This window comes from Phalaenopsis equestris, unplaced genomic scaffold (genome assembly GCF_001263595.1).
Source record: "Phalaenopsis equestris unplaced genomic scaffold, ASM126359v1 Scaffold000694, whole genome shotgun sequence".
Lineage (NCBI taxonomy): Eukaryota > Viridiplantae > Streptophyta > Magnoliopsida > Asparagales > Orchidaceae > Phalaenopsis > Phalaenopsis equestris.
In genome coordinates this window covers 140,453-156,054 of record NW_018165134.1, presented here as the reverse complement: position 1 = coordinate 156,054, position 15,602 = coordinate 140,453, and the positions used below count along the sequence as shown (strand labels likewise).

At 34.2% G+C, this 15,602-nt stretch overlaps 1 protein-coding gene across 1 annotated transcript in view; it reads right to left on the bottom strand.

Moving 5' to 3' along the window:
• Positions 1 to 1,039: 1,039 nt before the first annotated feature.
• LOC110030289 (subtilisin-like protease SBT5.3) overlaps positions 1,040 to 15,602 on the bottom strand; it is a 15,899-nt gene continuing 1,336 nt past the window's right edge. The window contains 10 exon segments of the mRNA XM_020732932.1: positions 1,040 to 1,927; positions 2,123 to 2,336; positions 2,469 to 2,601; positions 2,844 to 3,083; positions 6,165 to 6,262; positions 6,342 to 6,867; positions 6,940 to 7,048; positions 7,155 to 7,319; positions 9,808 to 9,917; positions 10,007 to 10,116. Of these exon segments, the coding sequence (XP_020588591.1) occupies positions 1,383 to 1,927; positions 2,123 to 2,336; positions 2,469 to 2,601; positions 2,844 to 3,083; positions 6,165 to 6,262; positions 6,342 to 6,867; positions 6,940 to 7,048; positions 7,155 to 7,319; positions 9,808 to 9,917; positions 10,007 to 10,116 (2,250 nt within the window). The 3' untranslated portion in view covers positions 1,040 to 1,382.

The window sequence follows — 15,602 nt, the reverse complement described above, 5'->3', positions numbered from 1 at the left end:
TATGAATCACATTGCATGTAAGTTTCATGCTACACATTCATATTTGATCTATTTATTTGATTACATTGATCTATATGATCATTAATGGGTCTAGTCACGTTATATTTGTCATGAAGGTCGTTTTGGTCCTATATTGATATAGTTAATGAACGAGATTGTTAAAGAATGCCCTTATAAATGATAGTGAAGTTTGAACTTACTAAAATAAACACATTTTTAAGGTAACATATGTGGCCCAAGTGGGAGATTGCTAGATAAAATAAATAAACAATTATTTTATGTGGGCCAATATATGTAAATAAATGTGTTATGTTATTATAAAATTAAGCCTCATTAATGTGATCTAATAAAGTATAGGCTTATGGGTATGAAATGTGGTGAAAATTATGTGTAGAGTTCTATTTGTATTTTTTTAATTTTATGATGTGCAAAATTGGAAGTGCAATTGTCATGGAAATAACTATCCATGAGTAATTATCTTAAAGGGTTATAGTCCCCATTTCATGTGTGTAAGTGTCTCTTCATTTTTTTCAAGAGAAAGAGGTATTTCTTTTTATATGGAAAAGTGTCTCTTCATTGTTTTCAAGAGAAAGAGGTATTTCTTTTTATATGGAATCCCATCAACAGAAGAGATCTTGGAACACACGTTGATTTAGAAGATAATAACCCATAAGAGTAAGAAATAATGAATCAAGGTAAGATCTTGTGTTTCATGAATCAACTCTTTGGTTTGTGATTCCGCCAAAATTTTCCAACGGTGAGATGTATTGATTCGAGTGGTCTAGTTGACTAGAGTATGGCTGAGGTATTTTTCTTTTTTTTTTAATAGCCCGCATTTTTTGTTACGATTGAGCACATACTACATCGGACTCCTTATTTTTTACCTATATTTAGGTCTGGTAGGGTGAGAACTCAGGTTACTAAGTTTTACCTTAAGGGCGAGAGCAGCCCTTCTTTAATATTGCGCAAGGGGGTCTTTTAATTATATATCAACAATTCTTATTTGCTCTCTCTCTCTCTCTCTCTCTCTCTACACACACACACACAACCAAAGAGTCCTGATTATAGCATGTAAAACATATCATTAAGAATTTAACTTCTATCCATAAGCAATTTTCTAGTCTGATGTTAACTTATTGCTATAAAATTTTTGAAGATGAGTAGATGATACTTTAAATAATAAAAAAAGAATTCCACCGCTAGCTCAAGCAAAGAGTTTATCTATAGCCCACATGAAAATTGACTAAACTAATCAAGAAAGAAGCTTTCAGTCCAATGCAACCATGCCTACCATGCACAAGTGGTGCAATTGAATTTCTAAACCCATTTGGCTCTAAATTTTAAAAGATAAACTATGCAAATGTCTAAAAATTCAGTAAACCTCATGATGTTACATTCACAGCCATGGGACTCCTGACATTGTGCTTCCCATCTGACCAAATAAGCATGCCAAAGGAGTATCCTTTTCCCAACCTTCCTATAGTAGAATTGAAGCATACCTTAAATTCCTTCTCCTCTCCAACTTCCTTGAACTGCATAACTTGAGGCTCTACTGAAATCAATATACCCTTAGGAGCTTTGATCTTCACCCTGTAAGTTCCAGGTAATCCAACATTCTTCAAATTGCGGGTCACAGTCATTGTTTTGTTGAGGCTCGGAATTGCAAATGAGGGGTTATTCATATTCTCTACCACCATTTTTTTCATTGAACATTTGTAAGGATTGCCAGTTAATTTTAGAATTTGCGTTGAGTTATATCCAAAGGAACATATAAAGTTCACGTAGTCTTCAACGCCCATATCATAGATAAGTCCTGGATCCATTGCACGGTTTGGTTGTATTTGTCCAGCTCCATAGGCAAATGGTGTGGCCTCTACTCCTGTGCCATCATCCTTCATCGGCTTTCCAGTGTTATCCCTGGTTCTCGCTGTAAACATTACAGTTAAGTTAGACTGTAAATAAATGGAGTTAGCTTGTACTATCATAATCTGCATTGATTCTTAATAACAACGTGCTTCAACATCAATTTTTTTGTGATTCATGGTTAATATATCACTGTCTAGAGTTATGTAATCTCTCTCTATAAAAAAAAAAAGGTAAAATAGAAATTGTATCAGTATACCTGTTGTCATGATGGCTGATCTAATGGCAGCTATGCTCCAATGAGGGTGTAGTTTTCTGAGGAGTCCTATGGTGCCAGCTACATGAGGGCATGCCATTGATGTACCTGACATGAAGTTAAATGGCCCTCGCCTGGTGTCGTACTTTGATTCTGAGATGGGTATGGCTTTAGGGAATGAAGCTAAAACCTGAACTCCTGGTGCAGTTATATCTGGCTGAAGACATTATCTCATTCATTAATTATAGCAATCAAAATAATGGTTATTTCAGAAAACGGTCTTAAAAATATAATATGAAATAGATAGAGGAAAATCTATGGAAGGGTATTCAAAATGGTATAGAGGTACCTTCAGAATCTGGGGAGCTATATAACTGGGTCCCCGAGATGAGAATGCCGCCACTGCAGGTGCTGGTTTTACTCCTATTGTAGTTTTTCCTGCTGTTGTAGTTTTGCCTGCTGAAATTGTTCCTAGAAGCGATCTGGGAGAATAATGTAGTTGCTTTTCAGTATATTCCATTCGTAAGCCATGTTCTTTGCCACCAACTAGAATAAGGTTGGTTGGTTCTTAACTATATAACTAAGAGTTGCATATGGGTCACCGTTAGTGTAATTGGAAGTTAACTCTTATTTCACTTCCAATGTGGGATTATTCTGCACACTCATGTCATGAAGCAGTAGAACCACTCAAAAAATGTTCAAGCAAAATGACAGTAGCTCTTACGTGGTGGAATTCATGTAGGACTGGAGAAGAAGACCGCTCTTATGACTGATCATTGTAGCTGGGATTATATGAGTGTCAGCAACCATGTCATCATTCTCATCATTGACATGAATCATACCCACACCTCCTGCGTCATGAACAGCTAATCCTTTTGCAAGCCTGTCAATGTCTCCTCGAAGACAAATGACTATCTTTCCCTTTACCTTCTCTCGATTGAGAGAACCCGGGTAACATAACCGTCTGTAATCATATTTTGGACTCAGAAAGAGTAAACTTAATGAAGAATACATTTTTTAAACAGAAAAATAACTCAATATTATGCTTGACTGGTGAGTAATGACATAAAGTTGTAGACGAAGATTTGTGTTTGCTTGTTGGATATGGCTTGCATTAATTTCTGGGAATGACTATATAAGATTGGTTTCATGAAGGCAAACCATTTGGAAATGGAGAAATACATTTTACTATTCATGGATCAAGAACAACTTTATTAACATATGATCATGCTAATATATTTTTAGAATTTGGAAAAGTCTAGAATGTTGAATATTTTGCACTACAAGGATTGATCTACTTGAACAACCTGAGCCACATGAAAACCTTCGAGGCTAGCAGACCTTGGATCATTAATACTGTTTAACCCTAAGAGAAAATACAAGAAGCTAAATATTCCAAATTCAACTAGCTCCGAGACATTGTACTGTTATTTTGCTAAAGAGAAAGGATTTATAAAAGAGGAGCTCGAGGTTTCAAGAAAGAATAGTTGCGTTTACTTCATGATTCATTCTCTTTATAATCTGCACAACATTTACTTTGTTGGGATCAGTTCCAAATATTGCTATTGTGGCAACTGAAGAACTTTACAGAAAATTACTTTTCCCTGCTAGCATTTTTCCCCCTTTGTTTAAAACAACAATTTGGGAAAAAAATTGTTGAGAAATTAAGACGAAGAAAAACTAGGAATCGACATAAATTCATAAGAACACACAGAGATTTATGAGGATCGACAAAGATGCCTACATCATCGGGAGCAGAGCGACGACGTTTTTTTCAATATTTAGAAAAGAGTACAAAATATAAGATTCAGCTCTTGGAGTTTTTTTCAATATTCAGAAAAGAGTACAAAATATAAGACTTCTTAACAACATCTGCATAGAAGTCTCAGAGGCTCACCTAGGGTTACAAACCAGACGTATATATAACCATATAGTACAATATGTAATTTCTTAAATTCCCCCTGTAACAAACCGCAGGGTGTTGCCCCGACACCCCCAACCCACATAATGAAACTCCACTAATTGGACAAATCCTTCCGCTCCGCTCCAGCATCTATCACATTTATGATATATGAGTCATATCTAACAAAACGCCACCTTGAGCCACCTTGACGAATATCCAGCCCCTTAGGAGAAAATACATTAAGTTTTCTTTAATTAAGTTTCCCAGAAAAAAGAATTTCCCTTAATTAAATTTTCCTTAATTAAACTTTTTCAAAAAACCTTTTCCTTAAACTTCCAAGAAAAGCTCTGCCTCTCCTTTCCAGAAAAACTCTTTTTTTCTTCAAGAAAAGCTTTGCTTTCTTTCTAAAAAAAACTCCGTTTCAGCTTTCCTTCCAAAAAAACTCTGCCTCCGCTTTCCTTCCAGAAAGAAATCTTACCTTTTCCGAGTGCAGCAACAAGTTCCCTTTTCTTGCCTTTCCCGAGTCTTGAAATATCTCCGAAATATTTTCGCACTAAATTTCCTTTTTCACGGAATTTCCTTTTTTCGCATGAATTTTCTTTTCCTGCGCCATCCCTTTCAATTCTGCTTCCTGCCGCTTCCTCCGTCGCTCGAACACCTCTGTCTTTCGCAAAAATCACGGTAATCCTTCGCTTACGCATCCTTCGGGAAAGAAATTGGACCGCACCACAACCTTCATTTCGCCAAAAAACTCCACTCCAGAAGGAAATCTAACCTTTCCCGAATTCTTCCTGAGGGAACTGCCTTTCCGCGATCTCTTGCTTCGTAAATAGATCCTTCGTGAGAGCTTCTTCCTTCGCTATTCAGAGCCCTGACCTTCGCTCGATCCCTTTTTCAGCCCGTCGAAGCCTGCTCGCAAGCTGTCGAATTCGCCGAAGTGCTGCCTGTCGCGACCTCCTCTTCGTCTGTTCGCACGGCTCGTCGAAGCCTTCGAACTCCTCTGCACTCTGCCGCGAATCCGGAGCACCTGTTGCGGCCCCTCACTAGTCGCGAATCCCTCCCTGTCGATTCACAACCTACTCCAATCTGCTGCGAACCGCATGAAGCCTCGCCGATTCGCAGATTTTCGCGTTTGCAAACCTCCTTCGCGAAGCTCTTTGCGTGCTCACGATCTTTTTCGCAATTTGCCTCGCTCTATCGCTGCCTGGTCGCGAACCGCCGCCAAGCTTTCTTCTTCTTGTGCTTGTGCTGAAATTTTTCTCCTCTGCCCTCGAACCAGACTCTGATACCACTTGTTGAGAAATTAGGGCAAAGAAAAACTAGAAATTGACACAAATCCAGAAGAACACAGAGATTTACGAAATTTTACAAAGATGCTTACATCCTGGGAGCAGAGCAGCGACTTCCTTTTCAATGTTCAGAAAAGAGTAAAGAATATGAGATTCAGCTCTCAGAGTCTGAGAGACTCACCTAGGGTTACAAACCGGACATATATATAACCCTATAACACAATATGTAATTTCTTAAATTACCCATGTACTAAACTGCGGGGTGTTGCCCCCGCACACTCAACTCATATAATGAAACTCTCTCGATTGGACAGATCCTTCCGCTCCACTCCGCTCATGGGCTCTGCTCTGCTCGAGCATCTGTCCCATTTATGGTATATGAGCCATACCTAACAAAAATTATCTTTAAAGAAATGATATGCTTCATGCAGATGTGATAAAGTGCTTGTAAGAGAAGAAAATTTACTCATTTTTTTGCACGATTACTCAGTGAGAATTTGCTGATTTGGACTTTGGGACTGTTAGTTATGTAACATTTCGTCTATAAAATATGAATAATTGAATGCAAAATAATTTATCCATTTTCAGTTCAAGTAATTCTGTTTATTTTATCCGTCGAATTTTTTTGTAAAAATTGTGGCAGAATAATGCTATCAAACCAGCTTCATTATCCCACATTTATTTGCTTTTCATGACCAAGTGTTTGCTATAAGCCAAACATTTCAACCTTAAAACTCCAAAGAACCCATGTTGTATCTTATTTCTAGCACAAACTCAGTCCCAGAACTCTAAAAATGCATGAGAAAAACGTTCAACTTGAAGAAGTGCATTAAAGTTGATCTTCATATCTTACGCTTTATGGATAGAGACATTGTCAACCTTGGCGTCAAATGAGTTGATCAAAGGGTAAAGCTTTTTAGATTTCAGACCCCTAGCAGTCATGCTTTTTCCCTACAAAACCAAAGGAAGAATGAGCAAAGCTACATTTTCATGCACAGGTCATGTATATTCTTTTCATGCATGAACTAACAAACATCAGCTTCTTATTGCTGAGAGTGACAAAGTTGGTGAAATCTCGGTCGATTGAGCTGGCTGCCACAGTCATCACCCATGGTGCAGAATTTGACACTAAACCCTCAAAAGGACCATTATTTCCAGCAGAGCAAGCCACAGAAATGCCATTTAGCATAGCATGGAAAGAACCCACAGCAACTGCATCAGCAAAGTAGTTAGTGGCAATGCCCCCAAGTGAAATTGAGATCACGTCGACGCCGTCTTTAATGGCCTCATCGAAGCCAGCTAAGATGTCGGCATCGGAGCAGCCCAACTCCCAGCAAACTTTATAGGAAGCCACATGAGCTGCAGGTGAGCCACCCTTAACTGTGCCATTGGCAAAGCCAAAGAAGCTGGCTTGGGGCACAAAACTACCTCCTGCTGTTGACAGGGTGTGTGTTCCATGGCCATCAGTGTCCCTCGTTGTGCCAATACTGACATTAAATGGTATCCCTGCTTTTGACTTGTATCCCTTGTCAAAATATTTTGCACCTATCAGTTTTCTGCATGAATAACAATGTTAATTTTCATGCAAGTTTAGATTCGTTTCAGGTGATAAGATGTTTAATATATACCTGTTGCAGATAACTCCAGATTTTGTGCTATTCTCGCATGATCCTTTCCATTTGGGTGGGATTTCTCCCATTCCATCGTCATGAAAGCTCACAGATTCAGGCCACACACCTGCGAAAGAGGGAAAAATTTGCAGATTGCTGAGGATGGAATGATTTGCGGCTAAATGAAAGAAGGGAATGAGATGAAGCTCATTAGAAGTTGACAATGGAACAACCTGTGTCAAGGTGAGCAATTATAATATCTTTTCCATATTTGGCCTTTGTCCAGATAGAATCTGGAGGAACAAATCCATCTCTCTCCAACCCAAGAAAATCCCAAGTTCTTGTTGTATGTAGTTGCAAGAGCCGGTTTGGGAACACGGATATCACATCTGGGTGTTCTATGGAATGCGAGCGTTGAAAAATAAATTTAGTTGAGAGAGAAGACAATTCATTCAACGAGTTAAGAAATCTATTACCAGGAAAGATTTATTTGGATAGATTTTGTTTGGGGAAATGTATATAAACATCACAAATTCTTTTGTAAATAGGGGAGATGTGGGCTGCGTGAATCTTCTAATGGCCGGGAGATGTCAGGGTTTGGCTCAAGAGTCAACGTGATATTTGCATGCGTGCGTACGCAAAGCTGCGTGCGGAATAACGTCTCAATAACTTTTGTTTCTGGGTTATTGGGGCAGGTTATTTGGGTATTAATTCCAATCACCTATAACCTCAATAACCTCTCAATAACCTTAGTGAGTTCTATTTCAGTGTTATTCATAAGTTATTATGGGAGTATTGGGGGGTTAATTGAGTACGCACGTAGATTTGCGTGTGTATTACGTAATTTTTACTTTATTTGATTTAGAAATTCCTTTTTATTATTCTTGTTCTTGAAATAACATGATGCAAAGTCGAATATTTAAGTATAATTATGGTGTGTGATTCAAAATCAAGTTTATGAAGTCACGCCATCGTATAATTCTTTTTTGAAAAATTTACGGACACATCACACAATTTGAAAAAAAAAATTATTGTAAATAAGATGAAATAGGTGGAAGTAAAAGTCATAACATATTAACTACCTATAAAAATTAGAATTAAAAGAATCCATGAACAATTTAAAACCATTAAGATATAAGAACAAAGGAGTTTAAAGAGAGGCATCCCACTAAGTCAAATCTATGCCAAATGCATAATGACTTTTGAATTTGGTAAAATTAAAACTAATGATCTTTTAATTAGAGACATTATACGAAAAACTTATTTGCCATCAATGCCGTCGAAAAAGATCGAGGTAAACTAAGTCTTGTCATTGATTACAAACCCTTGAATAAAGGTTTAGAACGAGTGAGTTATCCTATTCCTAATAAAAGAATCAACTTTTCAAAATTTGATCATAAGTTTGATTATTGACAAATCGAAGTCTGCGAAAAAAAATATCATTCTAAAATGGTATTTATTGTCCCATTTGAGCATTATAGATTGAATGTTATGCATTTTGGTCTTAAAATTGTCCCATTCAAATTTCAAGATATTATAAATGGTATGATTAATTCATACTCTTTGTATTACATTGCATATATTGATGATGTATTAAATTTTTCTCACTCCAATGAAGACTATTTTAAATATTTTTTTGTACCTTTATATGGATAGCTCAAAGGAATGATTTAGTTATTTCAACATTTAAAATTAGACCTATTTTAAACATAAATATGACTTTTTCTTAATGTCATATTATTTCCAATTCCTCTATCATGAAATAATTGAAACATTGAAGTAGTAGACAAATTTCCAAACATAGTTATTGAGAAAAAGGAACCCTTTATTATATAACATATTTTTGCCAAAATATGCTTCTGAAGACTAAAGGAAAATTCTCCACTATGGTCCTCTATAGAAATGCAATCGAAGTAAAACCTCTTGCATTAAGCTCGCTAATCCAAGTGGTTTAAATTTCTTGAAACCCATGATTTTAAATCTAATATATGGTGGAATGCTTTAACAATTAAACTCAAGTGCCCCTAAAGAAGAATTTAGTCGTTTTACATTTGATAGATGAAATATAACACAATCCACGTATTCTACCGTTATAAAAGATTGGGATGTCAAAATGACTCATTATTCGCGAACAGCTCGTGTTCTGCTAGTTAAGAAGCTCGTGTATAGCTTGTTCGCTAAGTTAACGAGCTAAACGCGAACAAAAATTTATTTGTTTGTGTTCGGCTCGTTTTGGCTCGAAATGCTACTAGACAAATACATATATATATATATATATATATATATTGATGAGTAGTATTTTTTTTTAAAATAATTGACTATAAGGCTACAAGGATTTATAATCAATTATAAGTAATAATTAAGAAAATATAATAAATAAATATTAAATTAGATTCAAATGATGTTTTAATATAAATATTGCTTTTTAAATTTTGCCCCAACCCTTAAAAATACCCAATCCTTAACATTTTATGACTATGTGATTAGAGTTGTTAAAATGACTCTTTTTCATGAACGGCTCTTTTTCTCCACGGCTCGTGTTCGGCTCGATAAACATAGACACTTTTTGAGCTCGAAATTTAAACGAGCCGAACACGAGACACCCCTAATAAAAGACATGCTCGCAATTCTTAATTTTATTTTCAATTTTTATTAAGAAAAAATAGTCCACTAAATTCATCTTTTTTTTTATCAAAATAAATTTTTTTCGTGAAATTTTTTTTTTTGAAAAATTTACCCAAATATCACACAATTATTGTATATTTCATAAGACATCTAAAGTTCGATATTTATGTCGATCACACTTTGATGTCATAAACCTATGTATGAAAAAAATGAATTTCACTTTTTGAAAGCCACTAATAGTCGTATTTTTTTATGAAATGCTAAACATTTATAATATATATTGGGCTGCCTCGTCTTCATGTAGGTATGCGGCCAAACCATTAATATGTTTGTTATAAGAGTAGATGATTGCTTGCTGAGCCTTCTCCTTGCTATTCAAGATAAAAATAGAAAATGATATTGCTTTGCATTTAAGAAACTTCATAAGAAATTAGAGACGACAAATCTGATTTTGCTTTACCTTTCCAGGAAAGACTCCAGGAACTCACGGTGGGAGCAAGTTGCCCTGTCAAAATCTTCAGTTGTTGCTTCTTTTCCATGATAATGCCCCCCAAGATAAACTATGTACACCTTTTATGACAATATAATATGGAGGATATTTAGTCTTGGAAGCACATGGAAAACATACTAATCTCAAATTTGAGTGCTTGTGGAGGAGTCAAAGCTTTCATCTAATGAGCTAATGGTGGATTGGATTTTAAGGACATTGAGTTTGAATGCCCTGTGGAGGGTGTTGTGATAAGTTTTCTGTTGTCCACTATCATTTGAAGAACATAATGTAATGTTTCGTTTCATCTACCGGGAGAAGAACCGGAACGTCAAAAAGAGACAGAAAAGAAAACAAAGAAGCGACGTAGAGGAAACTAGGTGTCGGGACGTCAGAGAGGGAAGGGTAGCCGAAGAGTTGTTTTTCATGTATAAATCCACGCGTTAGAGAGGGTGGACGATAGAGGTGAGAACTTATCTGAAGGTTGAGCGGCGGCGATGAGTGTCTTGGCCGATCGAAGGTAGATGAGAGAGAGGAAGCTCGCGGGAAGTGAACTTATATGAAGTTTGAGCGGCGGCGATGAGTGTCTTGGCCGATCGAAGGAAGATGAGAGAGAGGAAGCTCGCGAGAAGTGCAAACGCTAAGAAAAAAGGCGCGCATTTTTTGTCCGGATACCTGACGTACCTCTACGTGCGTTGCAGGGTATTCCTGAGTTATTTTCAGGTTATTTCTAGGTTATTTTCAATAATCCCGAAATAACCCAGAAATAATCCAAAAATAAAGACCGCGAATTATTTCTAGGTTATTTCGAGATTATTGAAAATAACCCAGAAACAACCTGAAAATAATTCAGGAATACCTTGCACCGCACGTAGAGCTACGTCAGAAGTCCGCACAGAAAAATTTTTGAGAAAAAAGAGCGTTGTGCATGTGCTGAAGCAAGAGATGAGCGATGGAAGGAAGGATGCTTTGATTGCTGAAGAAGCTTGTGTTGGAAAAAGAGTTGAAGCATTCGAACCGAGCAAGCCGTAGGGTACCTCCTGCCCTAAGAAAAATTATTACATCCGGTGTCCGTGTGTGTGTGTGATATGAAAGATTTATTTGAAATATGAAAAAAAAAATTATAGTTATTCATTTAAATTTTAGTGGACATTTATTGATATTGAATAAAATCATAAATGTCGATTTAGTTGAAGTTTTGATAGTCAAATTAAAGTAACATGAATACCTAAAATGAAGCTTCTAATCAACAATTAAAGTTATATAAATAATTAAGAGATTAATTAAGCATAATTAATAATATGCTTATGATTATATTTTTACGATATTGTAGGCAACTAATTGTTGGAAGCAAAGATTAAACGTGTTTGAAACAAGTCATACAACTTCGAAGTGAGTACCTTTACTTCTAATAATGATAATAATATTGTATTTCTTTTACATCACTTGTAGTAAAATGTCATTAGCAAAGATATCCTGTTCCTGCAACAAGAATATGATTATTCTGAATTATTATTTAATTTCATCATTTCAAAATAAATGTGAATGGTTTGCATAGTTATACTTATTTACTTCACATGTATGTTATTTAGATGAAAATGAAATGATTTATAGTATGCTTGCATGTGCATGTCTGACCATGATTGAGCACCCTTTGATGATACTAATGGAAGGAACACTAATGTACCGGTGCACGTAAATAAAAAAGAATATTGATATTGATGTGTCTTAATTGACTCAAATTTTTAGATGGAGCTCATGTGACGGTTGTAAAGCTATGAAATGATATTGATATGATAATGATATAGACCCCTTTGAATATCATGTCAAATATTTTTTTGATTTATAAAACAACTTAACTAACATGCATATTGTTCTTTCTTTTCCTTGTATTCCTGTAGTTTAGAAGTATGCGTATTCACTGACTTGTTTAGCTCACATTTGTTTCACTGACTTTTCAGGTTTAATTAAATTATTAAAATATGAGAGATAGACGAGAAAATGTTTAAAGAAGATGCACACAACCATCAATGAGGTGATTTTAAATTATATTTCTTTAATTTAAGTTGATTTGTGACTCTTTCATCTGTTAAAAACAAGTTGTAAAAAATGAACATCAATAATTTAATACATAAATATGCAACTTATCAAGAAAAGCATGAATTGCTCAAATCATATCTTAGCTTTGTAATTCTATATATAATTAAGATTTCCATTTGAATGTGAAATTGAATACAATAATTGAAATAAATTTTTTAATATGCATATGAGATATAAGAGTTATTATTTTATGTCAGCGTCACTTCATCATACTGACATAATAACATTACTTTTAAGGTTCGTTAAGGTAGTATGTCTAATGGCATTTATCACCCAAATAGTGTACAAAACCAATCATTAAATCTCTTAAGTCTTTAAACTTAAGGTTATAAGTTCTATGATAGTATATTTCTATTTATGCAGAAGAATAAACCTACACAATTCATTTGACTTGATGGTAAAGAACTAATAAAGACTCTAAGGTAGATGCTTCCGGGAAAATCATGATCAAGGTCTAGACAACTATCTGTAGTTTTTAAAGTTATAAGCCACACTTCTATTTTAGTCATTAAAAGATCTAATTGTTGATATTTATATGCTCCTTTCTCTTTTAATCTTTGCACAATCAATAGTTTAATATTGTAACCTTTTACCTTTAGGTAACCCCCTTAAGTGAAATCGTGAGTCTACTCTATTCTCTTTTCTAAATTGGCATAACACATTTTGTTTAGCATTCACAAACTTTATCAATATTCATGTATTCTCTATAAGCTCATTAAGTTACAATAAAACTAATGGCATGAATTTGGTTGATGTTTCAAAGTTTAATTTCTAAAGCATATGTCACATATAAATCATTTAGTTGTATTCCCTAGGGTTCTGTAATGATATAAGTTTTTTCAATGTTCCAAAGTATAGTTTCTATCATCCCTTCATCATTTCATCACTATGGGAAACTCACATAAATATATTTCTAATTGTTGTAAGGTTACATATCCATCCTCTTCATTAATTGCACTTTTTCTACAGTTAGTAATTTTAATCTCAATTATTTTTTAGTAAGATATAATTTCATAGGTATGATTTCAAAATTTTTTTGAGCACTCCTTTTGTGATTTTGTATCCTTATATCTATAACCTTCAACTATCAAACTGACCCTCGACACCTTTATGTGGTAAAGAAAAAGAACTTGAGTAGGCATCCTGAATTAGGATTGTTCTCAAGTATCATACATAGAATATAATAATCACAAGAGCTTGTACTTATAGGAAACCTAATCCCTTAGAAATAAATAAACCATATTTAACCTCCTTCCTCATTTGGGATAAATCAGAGGAACCTATTTCTAATTTGCCTTTTATTATTTTAGCATTGGGAGACATTTTTGATTATTGAGGAGATACCTTCCTTTTCTTTTTCATGGCATTCAATTGAATTCCACTAATAGGTTAGATAATAATAGAATATGAGGCCTTCACTATATAATGAATCAATTAGGAAAATTTTTTAATTATAATAAAAGACAAATGATGATCAAAATGAGCTTGACCTTAATAATCCTATAATAGAAGCCACAAGTTCATATATAATTTACGAGCATATTAAACATTATTCAAATTATCTTTTTAGGTTTTTACATACAAATACAAATGAATTTGGAGGCCATGAAAAAGCTGAATAAGCTAAGGTCTTATTTATGCAGATTTAGCAATAGAAGGACCAAATTTATCTATACAAAAGTGGCACCTAAATCAAAGACGAACCTAATGGAAGCAAAATGTAACAAATCAGGCTTGTAATAAAAGTTTTTCATTGTAAGGTAGTTGTTGCCTTCAATAGAAATTTCATTTTAATGACTAAATTAGGAACTTTTTAATTAGGTTTTAACATATTTTTTCATATTCATTAATCCAAAAAAATAAACATAATTTTTTAGGATTTCATGATAGTATATCAAACATGATATCATCTTTACAATAGTACTTGTACATCAACAACATACTTTATCTAATCAAGTATAGTTCTTGGCACAAGTATGAAAATAAAGCAATTTCAATATTAACTTAAGAGTTTTTAAAACTATTTTAAGCTAACTTATACTTAAAATTAATGTCTTGATGAAACAAATTGAATGACACCTTGAAATCCTTGATCCAAGTGAATCGAAATGAAGCCCTTGAGGGGTATTGAGAAACTTTTTAGTATTGTTTGATGGATCAACTGATTTTCTAATTATGTATGCTTACATTCAAATGTATGTCTTGATGAGAGAAATCAAACAAATTAATATCACCAAGTTTTGTTGTTAATAAGACATTAAATGTCTAAGATATGATATATAATTATTAGAATCTATATATTCTATTTGATATGGTGTTTTGAGTGTTTGGCTAAAATAATTAACAAATTATTTCAAAATTAAAACTATAAATATACCTCATTCTTTACATAAAATGAAAGTAAACAAAGCGAAAGAGAGCTTATAAGTCTAAAAAAATTCTAATGTTTATCCAGACATTTGGTATCGACAATTATCAATATCAACCCATATCACATAGGTCTGCAAATGAACAGAGCAAAGCCAAGCCAAGCAGGTGTTTGTTCAAGCTTGGCTCGAGCTTAATTCAATGCTTTTAGACTCTGTTCGAGCTCGAGCTCATTTATAGCTACTCTATTCAAGCTTGGCTTATGCACAATTCGAGTTGGTTCATATTGAGTCCCATCAAGCTTATTAGGGAACAACTCATTTAATGAAATACAAGAGACTTAATCAAGCCTTAATCTAGCTTCAATAGCTAGCTCTTTATTTGAGCTTTATACTGATGGTTTGTTGGAAAAATAAATAATCCATATTAAACAATACTTGTCTAGCCTAAAAATAAATATTTAAACTATATTGTTCATGACTGTGTTGTAATTTGGCTTATAACAAGCATGTTCACGAACTTTAAATGATACTGTTGATTAACATAAATGAGCTAAACAACAAACTGTTCCAGCCAGTTCATTTTGTACATGAATTAGCGCCTATGAAAGTGTTCAAACTTATTTGATTAATTAATCAAATGATCATAAATGAGATTTAATCGAGCCGAGTCACGAGTAGCTTGTCGAACACTTGGTTCATTTGCAGCTCTACTATCATCTGATTGTCATTGCTCGACTGCCGTCATTTGAATGCTATTATTTGACAGTCATTGTTGATTATCATTTCTTGACCATTATCTTTTGCTACCCTATACTGTCATCAATGTTTCATTGGTGACAATCACAACTTTTCTTATTTCCTATTGATTCTCTAATATTTCCATCACATGCAACATAAACTAAGCTAGCTATCCAAATATTATAAAAATAACCTCTCCAATTAGGCAGAAGATGTGTATTTTTATAATCTTCAACAATATAGTAATTTTTTCTACAACATTAGGCCCTAGTATTTTTTTTTCATTTTTTTGAATTTTTGCACAAGAGTTTCTGTATATATTGTAAGTTATATATATATATATATACTCCTTTTGTGATTTT